Source organism: Vipera ursinii (genome assembly GCF_947247035.1).
Source record: "Vipera ursinii genome assembly, chromosome: 1".
Lineage (NCBI taxonomy): Eukaryota > Metazoa > Chordata > Lepidosauria > Squamata > Viperidae > Vipera > Vipera ursinii.
In genome coordinates, this window is record NC_139512.1 from 51,740,285 (window position 1) to 51,758,371 (window position 18,087).

The 18,087-nt window shown below is 42.7% G+C and overlaps 2 protein-coding genes across 2 annotated transcripts; one reads left to right on the top strand and one right to left on the bottom strand.

The window, feature by feature from the left end:
- Positions 1-3,768: 3,768 nt before the first annotated feature.
- RPS6KL1 (ribosomal protein S6 kinase like 1) lies at positions 3,769-17,890 on the top strand (the record flags this gene model as incomplete). Its single annotated transcript, XM_083353073.1, has 10 exons — positions 3,769-4,003; positions 4,628-4,752; positions 12,084-12,176; positions 13,087-13,134; positions 14,786-14,918; positions 15,206-16,105; positions 16,486-16,575; positions 16,788-16,870; positions 17,559-17,654; positions 17,753-17,890. 10 exons carry the CDS (start codon positions 3,769-3,771, stop codon positions 17,864-17,866), a joined length of 1,917 nt encoding a protein of 638 aa, XP_083209199.1. The 3' UTR covers positions 17,867-17,890.
- Positions 11,464-11,892, bottom strand: LOC310634594 (small ribosomal subunit protein bS21m-like). Its single transcript, XM_083353086.1, has one exon. The coding sequence runs from the start codon at positions 11,829-11,831 to the stop codon at positions 11,568-11,570; it is 264 nt and encodes an 87-aa protein (XP_083209212.1). The 5' UTR covers positions 11,832-11,892; the 3' UTR covers positions 11,464-11,567.
- Positions 17,891-18,087: the final 197 nt, after the last annotated feature.

Sequence of the window (18,087 nt, forward strand, 5' to 3'; positions counted from 1 at the left end):
AACATCTACAAGACCGCCCGTGTCCTGATCGTCAGACTCTGCCCAGTTGGAGTCCAGACCGGTCCAAATCCGAGCGATTTTGTCCGACAGATGTTGACTAAACTCCTCGTCACGACCCTGCAAGGGTTCCTCCCTCACCTCCTGATTAAGGAGGGAGCGGGTTACCCTAAACAGGGTGGCCGGGCGGTTATCTGCGGACGCGATAAGGGCGAAGTAATTATATCTCGCCGCCCTTATCGCTGCGAGATAAGACCTAATATAGGTTCTTAGTCGCAATCGGTCAGATTCGGATCGGCTGGACCTCCAGCAGCTCTCTAGGCCCCATCTCTGACGCTTCATCTCCCGAAGCTCTGCGGAGAACCATGGAGCTCGCTGGGATCTGCACCGGGTCAGGGGCCGCAAGGGTACAACTTGGTGAAGTGCCTCCGTGGCTGCCCTTTCCCAGGCTTCCACTAAGGCATCCGCCGAGTTGTGAGCAACGGAGGCAGGTGGGGACCCCAGCGCTGCCTGGAACCTATCAGGATCCATTAAGTGCCTGGGGTGGTACCATCTAGTTGGCTTAAGGGACATTTTTGAACAATAGACTTAGAAGTTAATTTCAAGAGTATTGCCTCTATTGATAGACTGTGTAAAATGTTATGGAAGAGGAATAAATTTAAACTGGCAATAAATCGGACTGATCTGAAAGTGGATTTTAAAATTATAGGATAAAGAATGATATGAAAAAGATGCTCCATTGGACATATAAAAGAAAAAGGGTGATGTCTTAATAAATAAAAGAAATATACAAAAAACAAGCTAAGAGATCGACCTGAATAATTTTCTTATATTGGATTTATAAAAGAGACATGTTCAAGAAGAATGTTGTGAGAAGCTACAAAGAAAAAATGAAAAGAAATCAAGACATTATTTGAAGGAATTAAAAATCAAAATCGTTAAAAGTAAAAACAAAGAATATAAAGTTGGTTTATTTGATCAATGTTAACTAGATACATTGTTATCTCTGGTAACCAGGGCTTTTTTTCTCAGAGAACGCTCAGAACGGAGTTCCGGCACCTTTTTTGGATGGAACCTTCTAGGGGAGGCAAGGCAGGTTGTATGACATGTGTGAGTTCCGGCACCTTTTTCTTTTACAAAAAAAAGCACTGCTGGTAACCCTTAATGGGCTTTTGCTGATCAGGACTGAAGCAATGAGGCTTTAAGCATTTGTTCTTACGGATAATAGATGGGATATGAAAAGAAGAGCTCATGTATTTTAAGAGAAAGTCATAAGTAACTAAAATTGTTTACACTTCTTGTGATGAAGGGGGAAGTAAAGTAATTTATTTCTTTATTTCTTTTTTTATATTTTATTTTTTCTTTTCTATTTTTTCTTTTTTACTTTCTTTTTTATTATTTTCTTGTTTTAGTTTCCATTATCTTAGTATTGCAGTATCTTATCAACAGTAATTTTTAACACAATTTATTATTTTTTAAAAAGAGATCCACAGAGTGCACTTTTTTTAATGTTTGCAAGAATGCTTTTCGAGGTAGAACACCAAAAGTTAGATTCAGATTTTGCCTGAAACAGAGGCACCCCAGTCAAATCAGAATAACGAGATCAAAGATAGCTGCTTCTGATCTCACTCCAAACTTTTAGTTCTGTAAACAACGTTATTTGTACAGCCACACTCTTGGCATGAAATGAGAAGGAAGTGTTGCAAAATTAGAGAGGGTAATTCCAAGATGGTTAATTGGGCAAACTTACCGTAACTTTTTTTTCTAATCGTGCTGCTTACTTTGACATTACATGGCAGAAGTTAAGCGTAGGTTACCAGAATATAGTTTTTTTTTCCTTTCACAGAATCTCACGTGACCGTTTGGAGAACCAGCGCTTGCCAAGCAAATAAAGGCTTGCGCTCTGGTTTCCCGCAGACATAGGATAGTAATGATTGCACGGAAAAGGTTTGTGTGTGTGTGTGGGGGGGCATAATTAGCAAGAAACAAAACCAGTTTTCTGAGAAGACACACCAATTTCCAATCCCTCCTCCTCTTGTTCTGCCTTTACTGTCTCCTGCAGTTCATTCCGCTCCAAGCCCAACATCTTTATCTCGCTAAAACGGGAAAACCTGACTGCCTTCCCGGCCAGCCCCTCCCGTCCGTCCATGGCCCTCTACTACCGGTAGCTCGTTGGACCCCGCAGGCCGGCTCTGCAAACATCAGGGAATCCCGCCGATTGGAGCTCTATTCTAAAAGGCGAGATGATGAACTCATCCTCAACCAATGGGAGACCACTGCGGACAGCCACAGCCGTACAAGTTGCAGTCTACACCGGATTCCTTGGTCGTTGCAGCTTTTCCCCCGGGCGGAGATGGATACAGGCGTGGGAGGTCCCGTCTGCCTCATCTCCGCTCTTACTAGCCTCTCGGGCCATCAGCACTTAAAGGTATTGCCGAGTCTCGTGTATCTGTGAGGCCCACTGCCCTCCCTGCGCCATCTGTGGCCACCTGTCCCCTGCTGGTCCAGTCTCCGTCACGGATTTACATCATCTCCGGGATGATTCTAGTAACTGCAGCGCAATTTCATTGGCAATTCGGTCTCGGGGTGGAGTAGGCAGGGCTAGGCGAGGTCAGTTCCTCGTTCCCCCTCTCGATGGCGAAACTCCTACAAGACCGCGTGATTGCTAAGGTTATGCCCGTGATTCTTAGGGGGCTTCCTGCAAATGCTAGCACTGGATGCTTCTTCCTAGCAGCGTATTATTTAAGCGTCCTGGGATGCTTGCAGTAGGTCAAGCCAGGAGGAGCTTCTCCATGAAAAGCATATATGCCTGCACTGCGGGAACCGAGGTCTTATATACCTCCATCTTGTCTGGGGCGTCCAGCGTGAAAAGCAATCAGCCTTTCCATATAGACGTGTCTCAAACCGTTAGCAGCTACGTCGACCCTACTCAGGTACAGGAATCTAAAGTAACCGCTGGATTTGTTTCCACAGTTAGGGGTACCGCATCTGGACTGAGCTCATTTTGACAACCCCTGTCTGGCAGCAAGGAGTTAAACATTCATTTCTTTTTGGCCACATAATGGTTGGGTTTTTCCTTTTCCAATCTTATAGCCCATAATAAGTGGTTGCCTGTTTATTTTAATTTTATTGCTATTTTGGTCCATTCAAACAAGCAAATTTAAGTAGTGTGATTCTTAACCAGCCCCATCCAGTGGTCCTCCTGTTGCATCCCAGATATTGGATCTTAGCCACTTGCTGCTTGTTTCTCTAAAGGAGAACTAGCTTTTAAATTAGTATCATTGATTGAAAAGTTGTTTAACAATAGCCCTTATTATAATAATTCTTTGTAATATTTGCAAATGTGGAGATTTTAGTTGCCAGGTCAGTTTGACAGAATAACAGAGTTGGAATAGCTTTTAGATCTGGATTTAATTACTCTTCCCTCTTTTTCCTTAGACCTTTGGAGGACTTGTTCATTTTGCTCTGATAGCACCACTGGGTTTATAGAAGAAAAGTCCCCTATTTTTTTAATCTGCAAAAAAGAATCTTTCTTCTGAGGTGGCACTTGTTGCAACATGCAAAACACCTATGTGTCATAAGATATATCTTTTGGATGTAATTGAGGCCTTTCAGATGTAATTGAGGTACATCTTTCCTCATTTCTATCCTGTATGGCTGATGCTCAGGGTAATTCTGCCTTTGTTTCATTCATTGCAGGATGTGGAAGGTAACAATCTCTTGAGAATGGCTACTTCTTAAGGAGAGTATCCATAGGATATTTTTTTGGAAATGGATTCAGAGTCTTGTAACCGAGCTTTCTCCCAGGCCCGTGTATATCTTGAACAAATTCGAAGCCGGGTTGCACCAGGGAGTATTGACATACATGGTCCTGGGAAGCGTGACTACCTGGTGGATGCAGCTAAGCAGATTCGTCTGGCTCTGGAACGGGATGTAAGTGAAGACTATGAAGAAGCATTCAACCACTACAAGAATGGTGTGGATGTGCTGCTCAGTGGGGTGCAAGGTAAGATGGGGATGAAGCTTGGAAGCAAGCAGATTGTTTGGTGGGTTGTACTTGGTGACTTATATGATTATCAAGGGTAATTTCCCTCTGTTGATTAATCTACTTTTATAGGATAGGTTCCAAATGACTCATCCAAATAGATGAGCGTTATGCTACTTTAAAGCATGAAATGGTCTAGATTGCTCTGGATGGCAGTTTGGGGAATGCTAGTTGGTAAAATAATAGATATGAGGAAAAGCAGTACAATAAGAAATAAGCTTATGTTTATTTTTTCCTATTTATTAGATTTATATCCCACCTTTATTTTGTAAATTCAAGGGTGTATACGATGGTGTCTCCTTTTTTCCACACTTTGCTGCTTAAAGGAGGCCTAAAATTGACAATCTCCCAATTTCTAGACCAACACCTTAACCACTGCACCATTTAAAGATTTGATTGCTCCTCAGTGGGGAAGTTGCTGGTTTTTTATATTTTATTTTATTCAGTTTCTGTATCCACCAATTCAACCAAGTGTTATGGAATAGGATATATAAGTGGCTCAGAATTCAACATGGCACAAAAGCCAGATAAGTAAAACAAATAAACAAGGCCTCAATGTGAATTAACACACCTAACTTTTGACAGTCGATCCTAACAAAGAGCGCCGTGAAGCCGTGAAGAGGAAGATCACCCAATACCTAAAACGAGCAGAGGAGATCTTCAACTGCCACCTACAATGTAATTTGGGGAATGGCAATTCTACTGAAACGGTGAGAAACTGGAGTTGTGGCGTGTTAAGAGGACTCTAGGTAGATCTTTTAGTGCAGAGTTCCCCAACCTCTCCAGCTTTGTGGACCAGGGGGGGAGGGGGGAGGGAAGAGGGGATGGTTCCATAGAAGCAGTGCACATGCAGCTCCATTTGTGTGAGTGGCGGGCAAATGGAGTGTACACACACACACTCACCCACTGCTCATCTACTTCCATGGCCCTGTTCTGAACTGCTCACGCCGCGGACCAGGGGTTGGGGATCCTGGCTTTAGTGAGTCCAGTGTTTGAAACATTTCTGGATGCAGAGAGGATTAAAGCAGACCAGTTGTGAAAAAGAACAGGCATGTCTTCAGAATGAAGGCTTTTAGCATGGGAAGGTGCTAGGCTTGATTTGAAAACTGAAGGGATCTAGCTTAAATTACTTGCCACTTCAGTGCCTCACAGAATAATCTGGTTAGATTGCAGATCTTCTATTCCAACTTCCTGCCCAAAGCAGAATTTACATAGTCTCCCAAACAAACGGTTATCTCATTTTTGCTTAAAAACTTTTCTGCTATATTTTGGGTATACTCAGAAGTGTGAGAAAGCAATAGCTTTAAATTTTTACAAAGAAAATGATTGTTTAGGCAGATACTGTATTTTAACAAAATAACAAAAAAAAGCTGCTTTCATCATATAAAAACAAGAGAAAAGTCAAGGAAATGATTGGTCCAGAAGGCAAGAAGGTGACAAGCAACAGGAAGAAAAAAGAACTAAAGTCATTTTTGCATCCATCTTTACACAAAGGAAAAAACCAGTCCAACCTATCAAAAACTGTATTGTAAAAAACAGATTAGAAGCACAAGTTAAAATAGGCAAGGAAATGTCCACCCTAGATGAGTCCAAATCACCAGGACCAGAGGGAATGCAACCCAAGGTTCTGAAGGAACTGGCAGATGTGATCTCAGAACCACTGAACTATATCTTTCAAAGATCCTGGAGCACTGGGGAACTACTAGAAGACTGGAAAAGAGCGGATGTAGTTCCCATTTTCAAAAAAAAAAAAGAATAGATCCAGGAAACTATAGACCAGGGGTGTCAAACTCAATTTCATTGAGGGCCGCATCAGCATTGCGGTTGCCCTCAAGGGGCCGGGTGGGTATGGCCAGGGTGGGCGCGGCCTACTGGGTAGGCATGGCCAGCTCTACATTGTTCGCATCAAGGGTGTCTATGGGGGCCTGGGCAGGAGTGGGACAGATCTGAGGGTCTCTGGCAGAAGGAGGGTCTCTGGGCCAGGGCCAAGGCAGTGGGGGCCGTTCCCTCACTGTTTCCAGGATGGCTTAGCAGGCCACATGAAACCACTTCGTGGGCCGAATCCGGCCCCCGGGCCTTGTGTTTGACATGCCTGCTATAGACCTATCAGCCTGACCTCAATACCTGGGAAGATTCTGTAAAAGATAAGCAATGAATTAGTGAACACCTAGAGGCAGACAAAGTGATAACCAAAAGCCAACATGGGTTTGTCAAAAAATGCCCGACAAATCTTACTGCTTTCTTTGACAAGGTGACAAAATTAGTGGACCAGAGGAATGCTGAAGATATAATTTACTTCAATTTCAGTAAGGCATTTGATAAAGTAGACCACAACCTACTACTTGATAAGATAGAAAAATGTGGGTTAAATAGCATCACCACCAGATAGATGATTTGGGGACTGGAGGCTAAAACATATAAGGAACGGCTGCTGGAACTAGGTATGTCTAGTTTAACGAAAAGAAGGGCTAGAGGTGACATGATAGCAGTGTTCCAATATCTCAGGGGCTGTCACAAAGAAGAGGGAGTCAAGCTATTCTCCAAAGCACCTGAAAGCAGAACAAGCAGCAACAGATGGAAACTAATCAAAGAGAGAAGCAACCTAGAACTAAGAAGAAATTTCCTGATAGAACAATTGACTAGTGGAACAACTTGCCTCCAGAAGTTGTGAATGCTCCAACACTGGAAGTTTTGAAGAAGAGATTGGATAACCATTTGTCTGAAATGGTAGGGTTTCTTGCCTGAGCAGGGGGTTGGACTAGAATACCTCCAATGGTCCCTTCCAACTCTCTTATTCTATTCTATTCTAAACCAGGAGGTTGCATGAAGGACTGGGAGAAATGAGTTTTAGGCAGAATTGATGGACATCTTAGTTTAGTTTAGTTTTATTAAATTTTTATACCGCCCTTCTCCTGAAGGACTCAGGGCGCTGAACAGGGCATATAATAAAAACACAAAAATACAAAAGTTAAAATAGAATTAAATTAATGCCCAAAATAAAACAATAAAATATACAAATATTTAAAACCCTAAATTAACTCCCCATCAGGCCAGGCCAGCTTGTTCGAATAGGTGGGTCTTTAACCCGCGCCGGAAGGAGCGGAGATCCGGTGCCATCTGGAGCTCAACCGGCAGTTGATTCCACAGAGCCGGGGCGCCCACAGAGAAGGCCCTCCCCCTGGGGGCCACCAGCCGGCATTCTCTGACCGGAGGCACCCTGAGGAGGCCCTCTCTGTGGGAACGCACAGGGCGGAGGGGAGTTGACGCCGGCAGCAGGTGGTCCCCGAGGTATTCCGGACCCATGCCATGTAAGGACTTAAAAACCATCTCAACCTGTATTGGGCTATGCAAGTTTTGGAGTTGTGTAGAGAAGTTTCTATATAGACTGCAGAGTTATTTCAGTAAATTTTAAATTTCTAGAAAAAAACTCAAAACTAAGGAAGTTGCCAGACAGAAATTCCATGCTTAATAGATGATATGCTGTTTGAGGTTAATTTTAATTTTATTTACTTATTTATATCCCACCTTGATTATTTCTATAAATAATTCAAGGTGTGAATGTATCTATCACACCTTCCTCCTCCTATTTTCCCCACAGCAACAACCTGTTTTGAGAGAGAGTGACTGACCTAGTGTCACCCAGCTGGCTTTCATGGCTAAGGTGGCCGTTGAAAACTCATGAGCTCTTGTTTTCTAGCCTGGTGCCTTAATTACTATACCAAACTGGCTCGCCATAATAATTAATGTCACTGTCTTTTTTTTGGCTTGTATATCTCCAATCTCTTCTTTACAGATACTCCCAATTACAAACAACATTTAATGTAATTGGGAGTATCCTTGTCATCACAACAACACAATATTTCCCCTAAATCATTCTGAATTCCAAAATTCATTTGTGTTTTATCAGAATTCTCAAATGTACAGCAACGTCTTACTTGAAGTCATGAATACAACTTTTCCCCTTAAACAAAGGTTGTTAATATTGGGGCTGGAATTTTTGTATTCAGTTACTTTTTCTATTTTTAATCCATGATAGCAAGTGGAAAGCCTTCATAGGTGTGTGTGATTGAATTTGAATTTGTGTGTGATTCACACTGTAACTATTATAAAGTCCTTGAGTTGAGATTGACTCCTATTCATGTCATCCATGCAGTTCCCTTGACAATAGTATAAGTGGCTTGCCACTGCCATCTTATGACATGCCTTTTCGGATTCCTAATGGTCAAAATTTCTGGTTTTGACTCAGTTGTTTAGCTGGGTTCTCTTTATCTAGTTCTAGGACTTGTGTGAAGAACAGATTATATTTTAGATCATATTTATGCAGAAATATTAAAAAATGTGTTCCCCAAACTTTTAAGCACCACTATAATTTTTTTAAAAAAATATATACTAATTGTTGTTAAGAATTTTGATTATAATAGTAAAAACTAGTACTAACTAAATTTAAAGAAAAAATGAATAGAAAGGAGTAAAAAATAGAAGAAAAAAGAGGAAAAAGAAAAGTAAGAATATAATAAAAAAGAGAAAAATATATAAAGAAGTGACTTCCAAATTTCATCACAACAAATATAAACAAATTTAGTGACTTCATTCCCTCTAAGGTTACAAACATTTATTTCTTCATCCCATATCTTACCTATCAACAAATCCATAAAATATCATCTTTTCAGTTCTCATGTCAGCAGAAAGTCCATAAAGGATTTCTAGAAATAACTAGGTAAAGGTAAAGGTAAAGGTTCCCCCGCACATGCATGCTAGTCGTTTCCGACTCTAGGGACCGGTGCTCATCTCCGTTTCATAGCCGAAGAGCCAGCGCTTGTCCGAGGACGTCTCCGTGGTCATGTGGCCGGCATGACTAGACGTCAAAGGCGCACGGAACGCTGTTACCTTCCCACCATAGTGGTCCCTATTTTTCTACTTGCATTTTTACGTGCTTTCGAACTGCTAGGTGGGCAGAAGCTGGGACGAGTAACAGGCGCTCACTCTGCTACGCGGCACTTGGGATTCGACCCGCCAAACTGCCGACCTTCTGATCGACAAGCTCAGCGTCCTAACCCACTGAGCCACCGCGTCCCTAGAAATAACTACATACCTTGTTTTAACCTTAAGCAAAGTTTATAGTTCCTTCTTTTTAACTTTCAAATTTTTTAATTTCAATTCATTCAAATATTATTGTACTTCGTTTAAATATCATTGATTTCTCTTCATTTCTTCTTTGCCCCATCTCACAGAGTTTTTCCAAGCATTAATTTAATTTAATTTAATTTAATAATATTTCTATACCACCCTTCTCCCTGAGGACTCAGGTCGGTTCACAGGGCAAGAATAAAATACAAAGTTACAAATATTAAAAGGAAATTAAATAATTGCCCGATTTTAAAACAATTGATATATTACAATAAAACCCCAAAGATAATATTAAGAATACAAGAATAAAAAACCCCACCAATCCCCCATCAGGCTAGGCCGGCTTGTACAAACAAAAACGTCTTGAGATCGCGACGAAAGGAGCGAAGATCGGGCGCCATCCGGAGCTCTACCGGTAACTGATTCCATAGTTCCGGAGCGCCCACAGAGAAGGATCTCCCCCTGGGGGCCACCAATCGACATTCTCTGATCGGTGGCACCCTGAGGAGACCCTCTCTGTGGGAACGCACAGGGCGCAGGGAGGTTGATGCCGGCAGCAGGTGTTCCCTGAGGTACTCCAGCCCCCTGCCATGTAGGGCTTTGAACACCATTACTAGTACCTTGAATCTCACCCGGAATGCAACTGGTAACCAATGCAGCTCACGGAGCAAAGGTGTAACATGGGAGTATCGGGAGACTCCCAACACAACTCTTGCGGCTGCATTCTGTACCAGTTGGAGCTTCCGGGTGGTCCTCAAGGGCAGCCCCATGTAGAGAGCGTTGAAGTAGTCCAGACGAGAGGTCACGAGCGCATGAGTGACCGTGCATAAATCATCCCGGCTTAGATAGGGCCGCAACTGGCGCACCAGGCGAACCTGGGCGAAAGCCCCCCTAGTCACAGCTCCTATATGGTCTTCCAAGGTGAGCCGTGAATCTAGGAGGACTCCCAAGTTGCGAGCCCTATCTACGGGGGGGGGTAATAGTTCACCCCCCATAGCAAGAGGTGGAATGTCCGAATAAACCCGGGATGAAGGTATGCAAAGCCACTCAGTCTTGTCGGGGTTGAGTTGAAGTCTGTTCCTCCCCATCCAGACCCGAACCGCCTCCAGGCAACGGGACATCACGTTGAGGGCATCACTGGGGTGGTTTGGGGTCGAAAGGAAAAGCTGGGTATCATCTGCATACTGATGATACCCAACTCCAAAACCACGAATGATCTCACCCAGCGGTTTCATGTAGATGTTGAACATGAGAGGCGAGAGGACCGACCCCTGAGGAACTCCACAAACGAGAGACCTCGCGGTCGACCTCTGCCCTCCTGCCAACACCGACTGCGAACGTCCCTGGAGATAGGAGGAGAACCACTGTAAGACTGTGCCTCCCACTCCCAATCCCCTGAGACGCCGCAGCAAGATACCATGGTCGATGGTATCGAAAGCCGCTGAGAGGTCTAATAGGACTAGAACAGAGGAATGTCCCCTGTCCCAAGCCCTCCAGAGATCATTCACCAGCGCGACCAATGCCGTCTCCATGCTGTGCCCGGGCCTGAAACCCGATTGGTACGGGTCTAGATAATCCGCTTCATCCAGGACCAGAGGGAGCTGATGTGCCACCACACTCTCAACAACCTTCGCAAGAAAGCGAAGGTTGGAGACAGGACGGAAGTTGTTCAATACAGCTGGGTCCAAGGCAGGCTTCTTGAGGAGGGGCCTCACCACCGCCTCTTTCAAGACGGCGGAGAAGCTACCTTCGTTCAAAGAAGCCGATATAACTGCCTGGAACCAGCTGCGTGTCCTCTCCCGGGCTGCATAGACCAGCCAGGAAGGGCACGGGTCCAATAAACATGTGGTGGTGCTCAGCCTCCCCATGATCCTGTCCACTTCCTCCGGAGTCACAGAATCAAACTCCTCCCAGGTGATATCGATATAAGCTTCTTTTGCAAATTCAATAGCAAATAATTATCTAGGTCTCTTTGTAATTTTCCCTTTAAATTTTAAAACTTCAGCCAATTTCTTTTGTAGATCCTTTTTTAAGCCAATCTCTTGGGCCACTTTTAAATATATTGCTTTGGAATATGGTATCATCCCTACTCGTAGCATAAAGTTTCATTATATGCTTTGTAAACAGTTAAATTGTGGAGGAATGGAATACTACAGAGGTACAGGAGATGACGGAAAATTTCTCCTGATGTTATGGAACCTAACCACATGGCCACAGCCTTTTCCATGTGAGTCCTAGAATGCTTTCAACACTATGATTGATCTATAATATGAGGTGGATTGTAAATGTTGCAGTTTTTTTTTTTTGACATCGTATCGATTTTATTGATTTCACAACCTTTCCCAGAAATAAAGCATCGTCTCTTTAGGAAGCAGCCTCCGCCCTGAGAGCCTTTGGCTTAGCAACCAAGCCAAGGATCCGGGCGGTTTTTCCTCATGAGAAAGTTGACCTTTCTGCCCATTTCAGAGTTATAGATTCTCCGGCACGCTTCGTAGGCCTCCCGCCGCCTCTTCTGGCACGGCTTCTCGTAATAACGCTTCCGCTTAATGTGGTCGATAATTCCATCCATAGTGAGGACTCTGGTGAGCACGCGGTAGGCCAGCTCCACGTCCCCGCCCGGAACCATCACGGTCCGGGCGAGGAACTTGGCGTGGTGCGCCATCTCCACCCCGCGGACCGCCAGAGGGGCCGGGCAGCGTCTCCCACCACAGACCAGGGATTTCGGCGGAAGCGCCTGCCCGGCGCCCGGAAGTTCATGCAACCTAAATGTTGCAGTTTTCAAGAAAGGCTGAACATTCAAAAATATTTGAAGCACATTTGGGCTTGAAAAGGTCTATAAAGTTTAATTACTATTAATTGTCTGACTCCATTTTGTACCACTTCAAATGAAGATGTGTTTCCTTGTTGGTTGTAGGGTTACAGCAGTCTTCGCTTTCGTCCGATAAGGACACTCAGCACACCAGTGGAGAATCTCAAGCACTGTAAAGTAGTGGGAATAATTGATAAGGTAACTCACTGTTTATGCTGGAGATACCTAGCTTCAGGCAACACAAATGTTCCAGAACAGCAGCTGTAACATGGTTCTGATAGAAGGTGGCATGAATGGTCCCAGAGAACCAACGAACAGCCCTAGAGAATTATAAAAACTAATCTGCCTATTGTAGCAAATGTGTTTTCACACTGGAGCCTCATTAAAGCAAGCATTTCACTTTGATGAAGATAGTTCCAGCCTAAGAAATGATCAGCAACTGATCACAGATGGCAAACACGACATCTGGAAAGTGAAGGAATTTTCCTTAGAGATTATCTGTATGTCCAACATAAAAAGCTCAACAAGACTGAGCATTTTGAAATTGGATTGAAGAATCAAAGAATTAAGAGGAGGATGAGATCTAAAGAGTAGTTAATGGTGTTCTTGGGTCTAAAGGCAGATGTTTCTAGCTCTAGAATAGAATTTCCAGTTGATTTTAGGTAGTCCTCAATTTATAACCTAATTGACTTCAAAATTTCCATTGCTCAGCTAGGTGGTTAAGTGTGTTGCGCCCCATTTTACAACCTTTTTTCCCCAGGAATAAGCAAATCACTACAGTTGTGAATCATACGGTTGTTAAGTGAATGTAGCCTTTACCCCCATTGCGTTTGCTTGTCAGAAGCTCCTAGAAAGGTTGCAAATGATAATCCCAGGACCCCAGGATGCTGCAACCATTTAAATATATGCTGTTTGCCAAGCACTCAAAGTTTGATCATGCTGCGATGGTCATAAGTGTGAGAATTGGTCATAAGTCACCTTTTTCAGTGCCATTGTAACTTTGGCCATTAAAAGAACGGTAGTAAGTTGAGGACCAGCTGTACCAACAGATTAATATAGGAGTAGGACCACCTTGAGATGCTGCTGATATATGTTGTGTTGCTTATAGGTTCAAATAGTGCAGGATCCAGCTACTGGGGACACCTTTATATTGAAGGTATGTGGCTTTCCTTTTTCTGTTCTCTTTTATGGTTCTAGATATGACACCACTGTGTAAGTAACACTGAATTATTTTCCTCCCGAATCTGTGTTTCTGGGGCCATTGCAGACTAGGAGCGTACAAAACCTTTTAAAATGTGACCGTGACTGAACCTTTTCTTTTCTGTTTGGATTTGGAGGGTTTTTTGGTTTTGTTTTTAATCCAGCCTTGTCAGTATGGTAGCAGGAACTAGTTGAGGAAGGAGTTAGGATTTGGACCTGTTTTATCTAATTTGGGCCTCTTTTATTGGCCCATAGCAATTTTGCATAATTCAGGACATGGCATATAAGCACTGCTTGAGCAGTATTGTCAGGGACGCTACACATCCTCTCCATAACCAGTTTTCCTTTTTACCTTCTGGGAGGAGGCTCTGTGGTATCCAAAGCAGAACATCCAGATTCAGTCACATATACTACCAACCTTGTAAACTCTCAACTTTCCTTTTTCCACTATGTATTCAAAATTGACAGTGATTAATATGTGTGTATATACATACACACTTATATAGCATGTGTATATGTGTGTTATGTATGGGTGTGCCTGTGTGCACACACACACACAAAATATATATTTAATGTATGCCAGTGTGGTCACAGAAAAAAATATGACAATAAAGGTTATCTATAATTATCTTTCACTTTTTCTTTTAGTTTAGTTTAGTTTATTAATATTTCTATACCGCCCTTCTCCCGAAGGACTCAGGGCGGTGAACAGGGCAAGAATAAAATGCGGAGTTACAAATATTAAAAGAAGATTAAATAGTTGCCCATTAAAAAACAATTAATACAATACATTTATAAAAACCCCAAAAGTACAGCAATAAAAAACCCCACCAATCCCCCATCAGGCCAGGCCGGCTTGTTCGAATAAAAATGTTTTTAGGTCGCGGCGAAAGGAGCGAAGATCGGGCGCCATCCGGAGCTCTACCGGTAACTGATTCCATAGTTCCGGAGCGCCCACAGAGAAGGATCTCCCCCTGGGGGCCACCAATCAACATTCTCTGATCGGTGGCACCCTGAGGAGTCCCTCTCTGTGGGAACGCACAGGGCGCAGGGAGGTTGATGCCGGCAGCAGGTGTTCCCTGAAGTACTCCGGACCCCTGCCATGTAGGGCTTTAAACACCATTACTAGTACCTTGAATCTCACCTGGAAGACAACTGGTAACCAATGCAGCTCACGGAGCAGAGGTGTAACATGGGAGTATCGGGAGACTCCCAACACAACTCTCGCGGCTGCATTCTGTACCAGTTGGAGCCTCCGGGTGGTCCTCAAGGGCAGCCCCATGTAGAGAGCGTTGAAGTAGTCCAGACTTTTTATCCTTTTATAATTTCTTTTTTATTTTTTTTTATGTTTTTTAAGTTTTTAAAATATAAAATCTTTTAATGAAAATTATTTTTTAAAAAAGAGATAATATATTAGAAAAATTATGAGGGAATTCTGTGGTCTATGTGGAATGGTGGCTTTGAAGGTCAACTTTCAGCTAGGCTTGTAGAAGAAGGGACAGTAAGAACAAGGACAAACTTTCAACCCCACTGGTAAGCTACTGGGCTCTTTTGGCTCAAGAAGATTCTTAATTTATTTTTTTCTGATACTATGTCCTTTTCATCAGAGCATCCCCAAATCCTATGTGGAGACTCGGCAAAGGCAGACCATCATCCCACATGGAATCCCCTTTATGACAGAATTATTGCGCTATTCTGTAAGTAAGGATTCCATCTTCCTCCACTTGGAACACGTGAAAGGTGAGAATTCGTTGGTAGATAGGTTGCATTCCTGATTTCATCTTCCATACCTGTTTTCTGTAAAAATGTTGACGGCTCTGCCAGTAGCAGAAAGCAAGGTCGCCACCCATGTCTAGGAAGATAACCAGTTGTTTGTGATTCAGTGAGAAAGAATTCTAATGAGCCATCTGAATTCTGATTAACAGGAGTGGCTAGTGTTGGCGGGAAAAGTAGGTGAGGCTAAACAGAGATCTGGGGTTGCAGTGTTTCCAACTATTTCTAGCTGTTACTTTTCTCCCTTTTTACAGGAGGAAACCTCTGGTCATATCTTCGCTCCCATCATGGTTCTGCCTCTGTCCGTTCTCCCTTGCTGAGTTCAAAGCTCACTTTGGATTTTGGGTATATCAGGGAAGAAGAGCACATAGAAAACCTTCATGAAACTGGTTCTGACTCTCAACAGAGCTGCAACATCTATCCTGAAAACAATAATGGCCCAATTCCTGTATCTGTAAATGATCCCCTGTTGAAAAAAATGGACTGTTTGATGTCTATGAAACATTCATCCAGCCATCTTTCTTCTAGAACCTCAAGTGAGCACAGGTGGCATACTGAAAAGGCAGGCGGACCATGGACGAAGAATCTAAGCACAACCCACCCCTTTCCTGGTGCTACAAAACCTACAAGCAAAACAGTACCTCAAGAACAGAATCACTCAGTCAGCCAGAGACTGACTTTCAGGTCCTGTGATTCATTTATGACAATTGATGGCACTGGAAATATATCTGGGAAAGAGACTCCTCAGCCAGAACCAAAGCCACAAACAAGTAAAAGATCTAACTGCTCTGCCCTAGAAGTAACAAGAGGGTACAACAAATCAAAGAGAGAAACTCCATGGCAAAATCAGTTGTATCCTGGAACTCTTGAAGAAGACTATGGAGAGAAGATAGAAACAAGAGGAGAAGAAAACACTTTTATGCAGAGGGCACCAGTTCTTGATCATAAACATTTCAAAACCCAACCAACAATAGGATGGCATGGATCTTTAGTGGAACCAGTTGCCCAAAGCCATACCCCTCTCAGTTGGGACATAAATGAGGAGCAGATCCAAATTTGGGCAGCTGAATTGATTTTGGCTCTGGAGGGTCTCCACCAACAGGGAATCTTGTGCCAGGATCTCAACCCACGAAATCTGCTTTTAGACGATACTGGTAGGTTTTTCTTAAGATAGAAGTGAAGGAAAACTTTAGTCCATTGTGGAGGGCAGTGATAGGTTATTTTATTAAAAAGTCACTTTTCACTTGAGCTTCATAGGATGATGGAAGATAAATATTCTTTCATTATTATATAATATGGTCAAAGTATTGGGGGGGGGATAAGGCTCTTGGGAGTCCTTTGGCTCATCTTTGTCTAGATCATTCCTTTTTTCCTTTGACGTAAAGGGAAGCAATGATAGACTGCATGTATCATTATATATTAAAATGGGGACTTCAGTTGTACAGGTGGGATAAATTGAATCATTCAATTTAGAAAAGGAAAAAGTGTTGCTTGGCTTTGCAGTGCTAACTGTTGTTGTTGACATGCTTCATAGGTCACCTCCGTCTCACATTCTTTGGCCAGTGGAGTGAGGTTGAGCCGCAGTACAGCAGCCAAGCAGTAGATGATTTGTATTGTGCTCCAGGTATGCCTAAGGACCGTTGTAACCCTGCCTTTTATGTCTGGGAAGGCTCATATACAAAGTTGTAATGTGGAGGAAAAGGAATGAACAATAATAGTGGGACTGCTCCACTATATAGGACTACTCCAAAAATATTTAGATGTTTTGCCAATATCAGGTTTTTTTTAATGTCTCAAGGTTTTAATTTAAATTTGTGTGCTTGGTTGTTTTTGCAGAAGTGGGTGGAATTTCTGAACTGACAGCAGCCTGTGATTGGTGGAGTTTTGGAGCACTGCTTTACGAATTATTGAATGGAGTGGTAAGTATCCTGAAGACATTGAATCTGAATGTGTAATTCAGTATTAAGATCCCAGAAAAATGGCTACCAATAGCACTAGCTAGAAATGTAACATCAGTAGGAGCTCAGTCTAGGACAAGGTGGGGAGCTCTTTTTGTACTGTTCTCCCTTCCTGCCTGAGATGATGGACCTCATTGTTGGATCGGTGGTGGAGTTCCTGAAGCTGTTCTGGAGGATTTCAACTTGCCTTCCCTGGAAGATGGTTTGTAAGTGGCTCAGGAATTCATGATGACGATGGTCCATGATCCTGACCTTCACCAAATTATCATAAATATATGTACAGTGACATCATCCAACAATGAACAAATCCCCTCCAGAGCAACTCACTAATCTTGTACAACTGCACATTTTATTTTTTATTTATTAAATTTTTATGCTGCCTATCTCATCTGTTTAAGGTGATACTGGATGGTACAGGCATCAGCCTTGCATAAACTGAATGTTGCATTAATCAAACTCACGTTAATCATGATATAGCTATGTACAAGTATAATAATATAAGTGTACCAAGTGTCTGCACTTGAGACTTACATTGGTAGTTAATTTTAATACATTGTCACCTTTAGTGAGTGCTACAATAAACATATTGTCTTATAAGCAAAGGCAGCTAATGATATAATTCCTAAATAGCCTCACTTCTTTTTCCCAGTCTTTATCGCAGAATCATCCCTCAGGGATTCATCCATACACCCAGATCTATCTTCCAGAAAAGCTCAGCCAATCTGCTTCATCACTTCTCTCAGAGGTGAGGTGGTTATTTAAGCAAAGGAAGTGCATGATTAGCAAAAAAATAAATGTTTTGCATGCAGTGCAAATCTGAATTACAATTATTATTATTTTTAGCTGCTGCAGTATGATCCTAAACAACGTTTGGGCTCTGGTGAAAATGGTGCAAGCAGGATTAAGTCACACATTTTTTTCAATTTGATCCAATGGAATAAGATGGTTGCAAACTAAGTTCTAAGTGCAAGGGATGGTTAAAGTATGCTTGATAGAACACAAAATTGAGTAGTTTATCTGTTGAATTGTGCTCCAGATGATCCACATCCACTGAAAAGCACTTGTATAAGCTGTATGAATCTGAGACATCAGCACTGCTATCGTTTAGGGAAGAATCCACAGAATTGGGCTGGGATCTGCGTGCTCAAACTTCTGCTCCTTATCTTCTTCCTAATTGC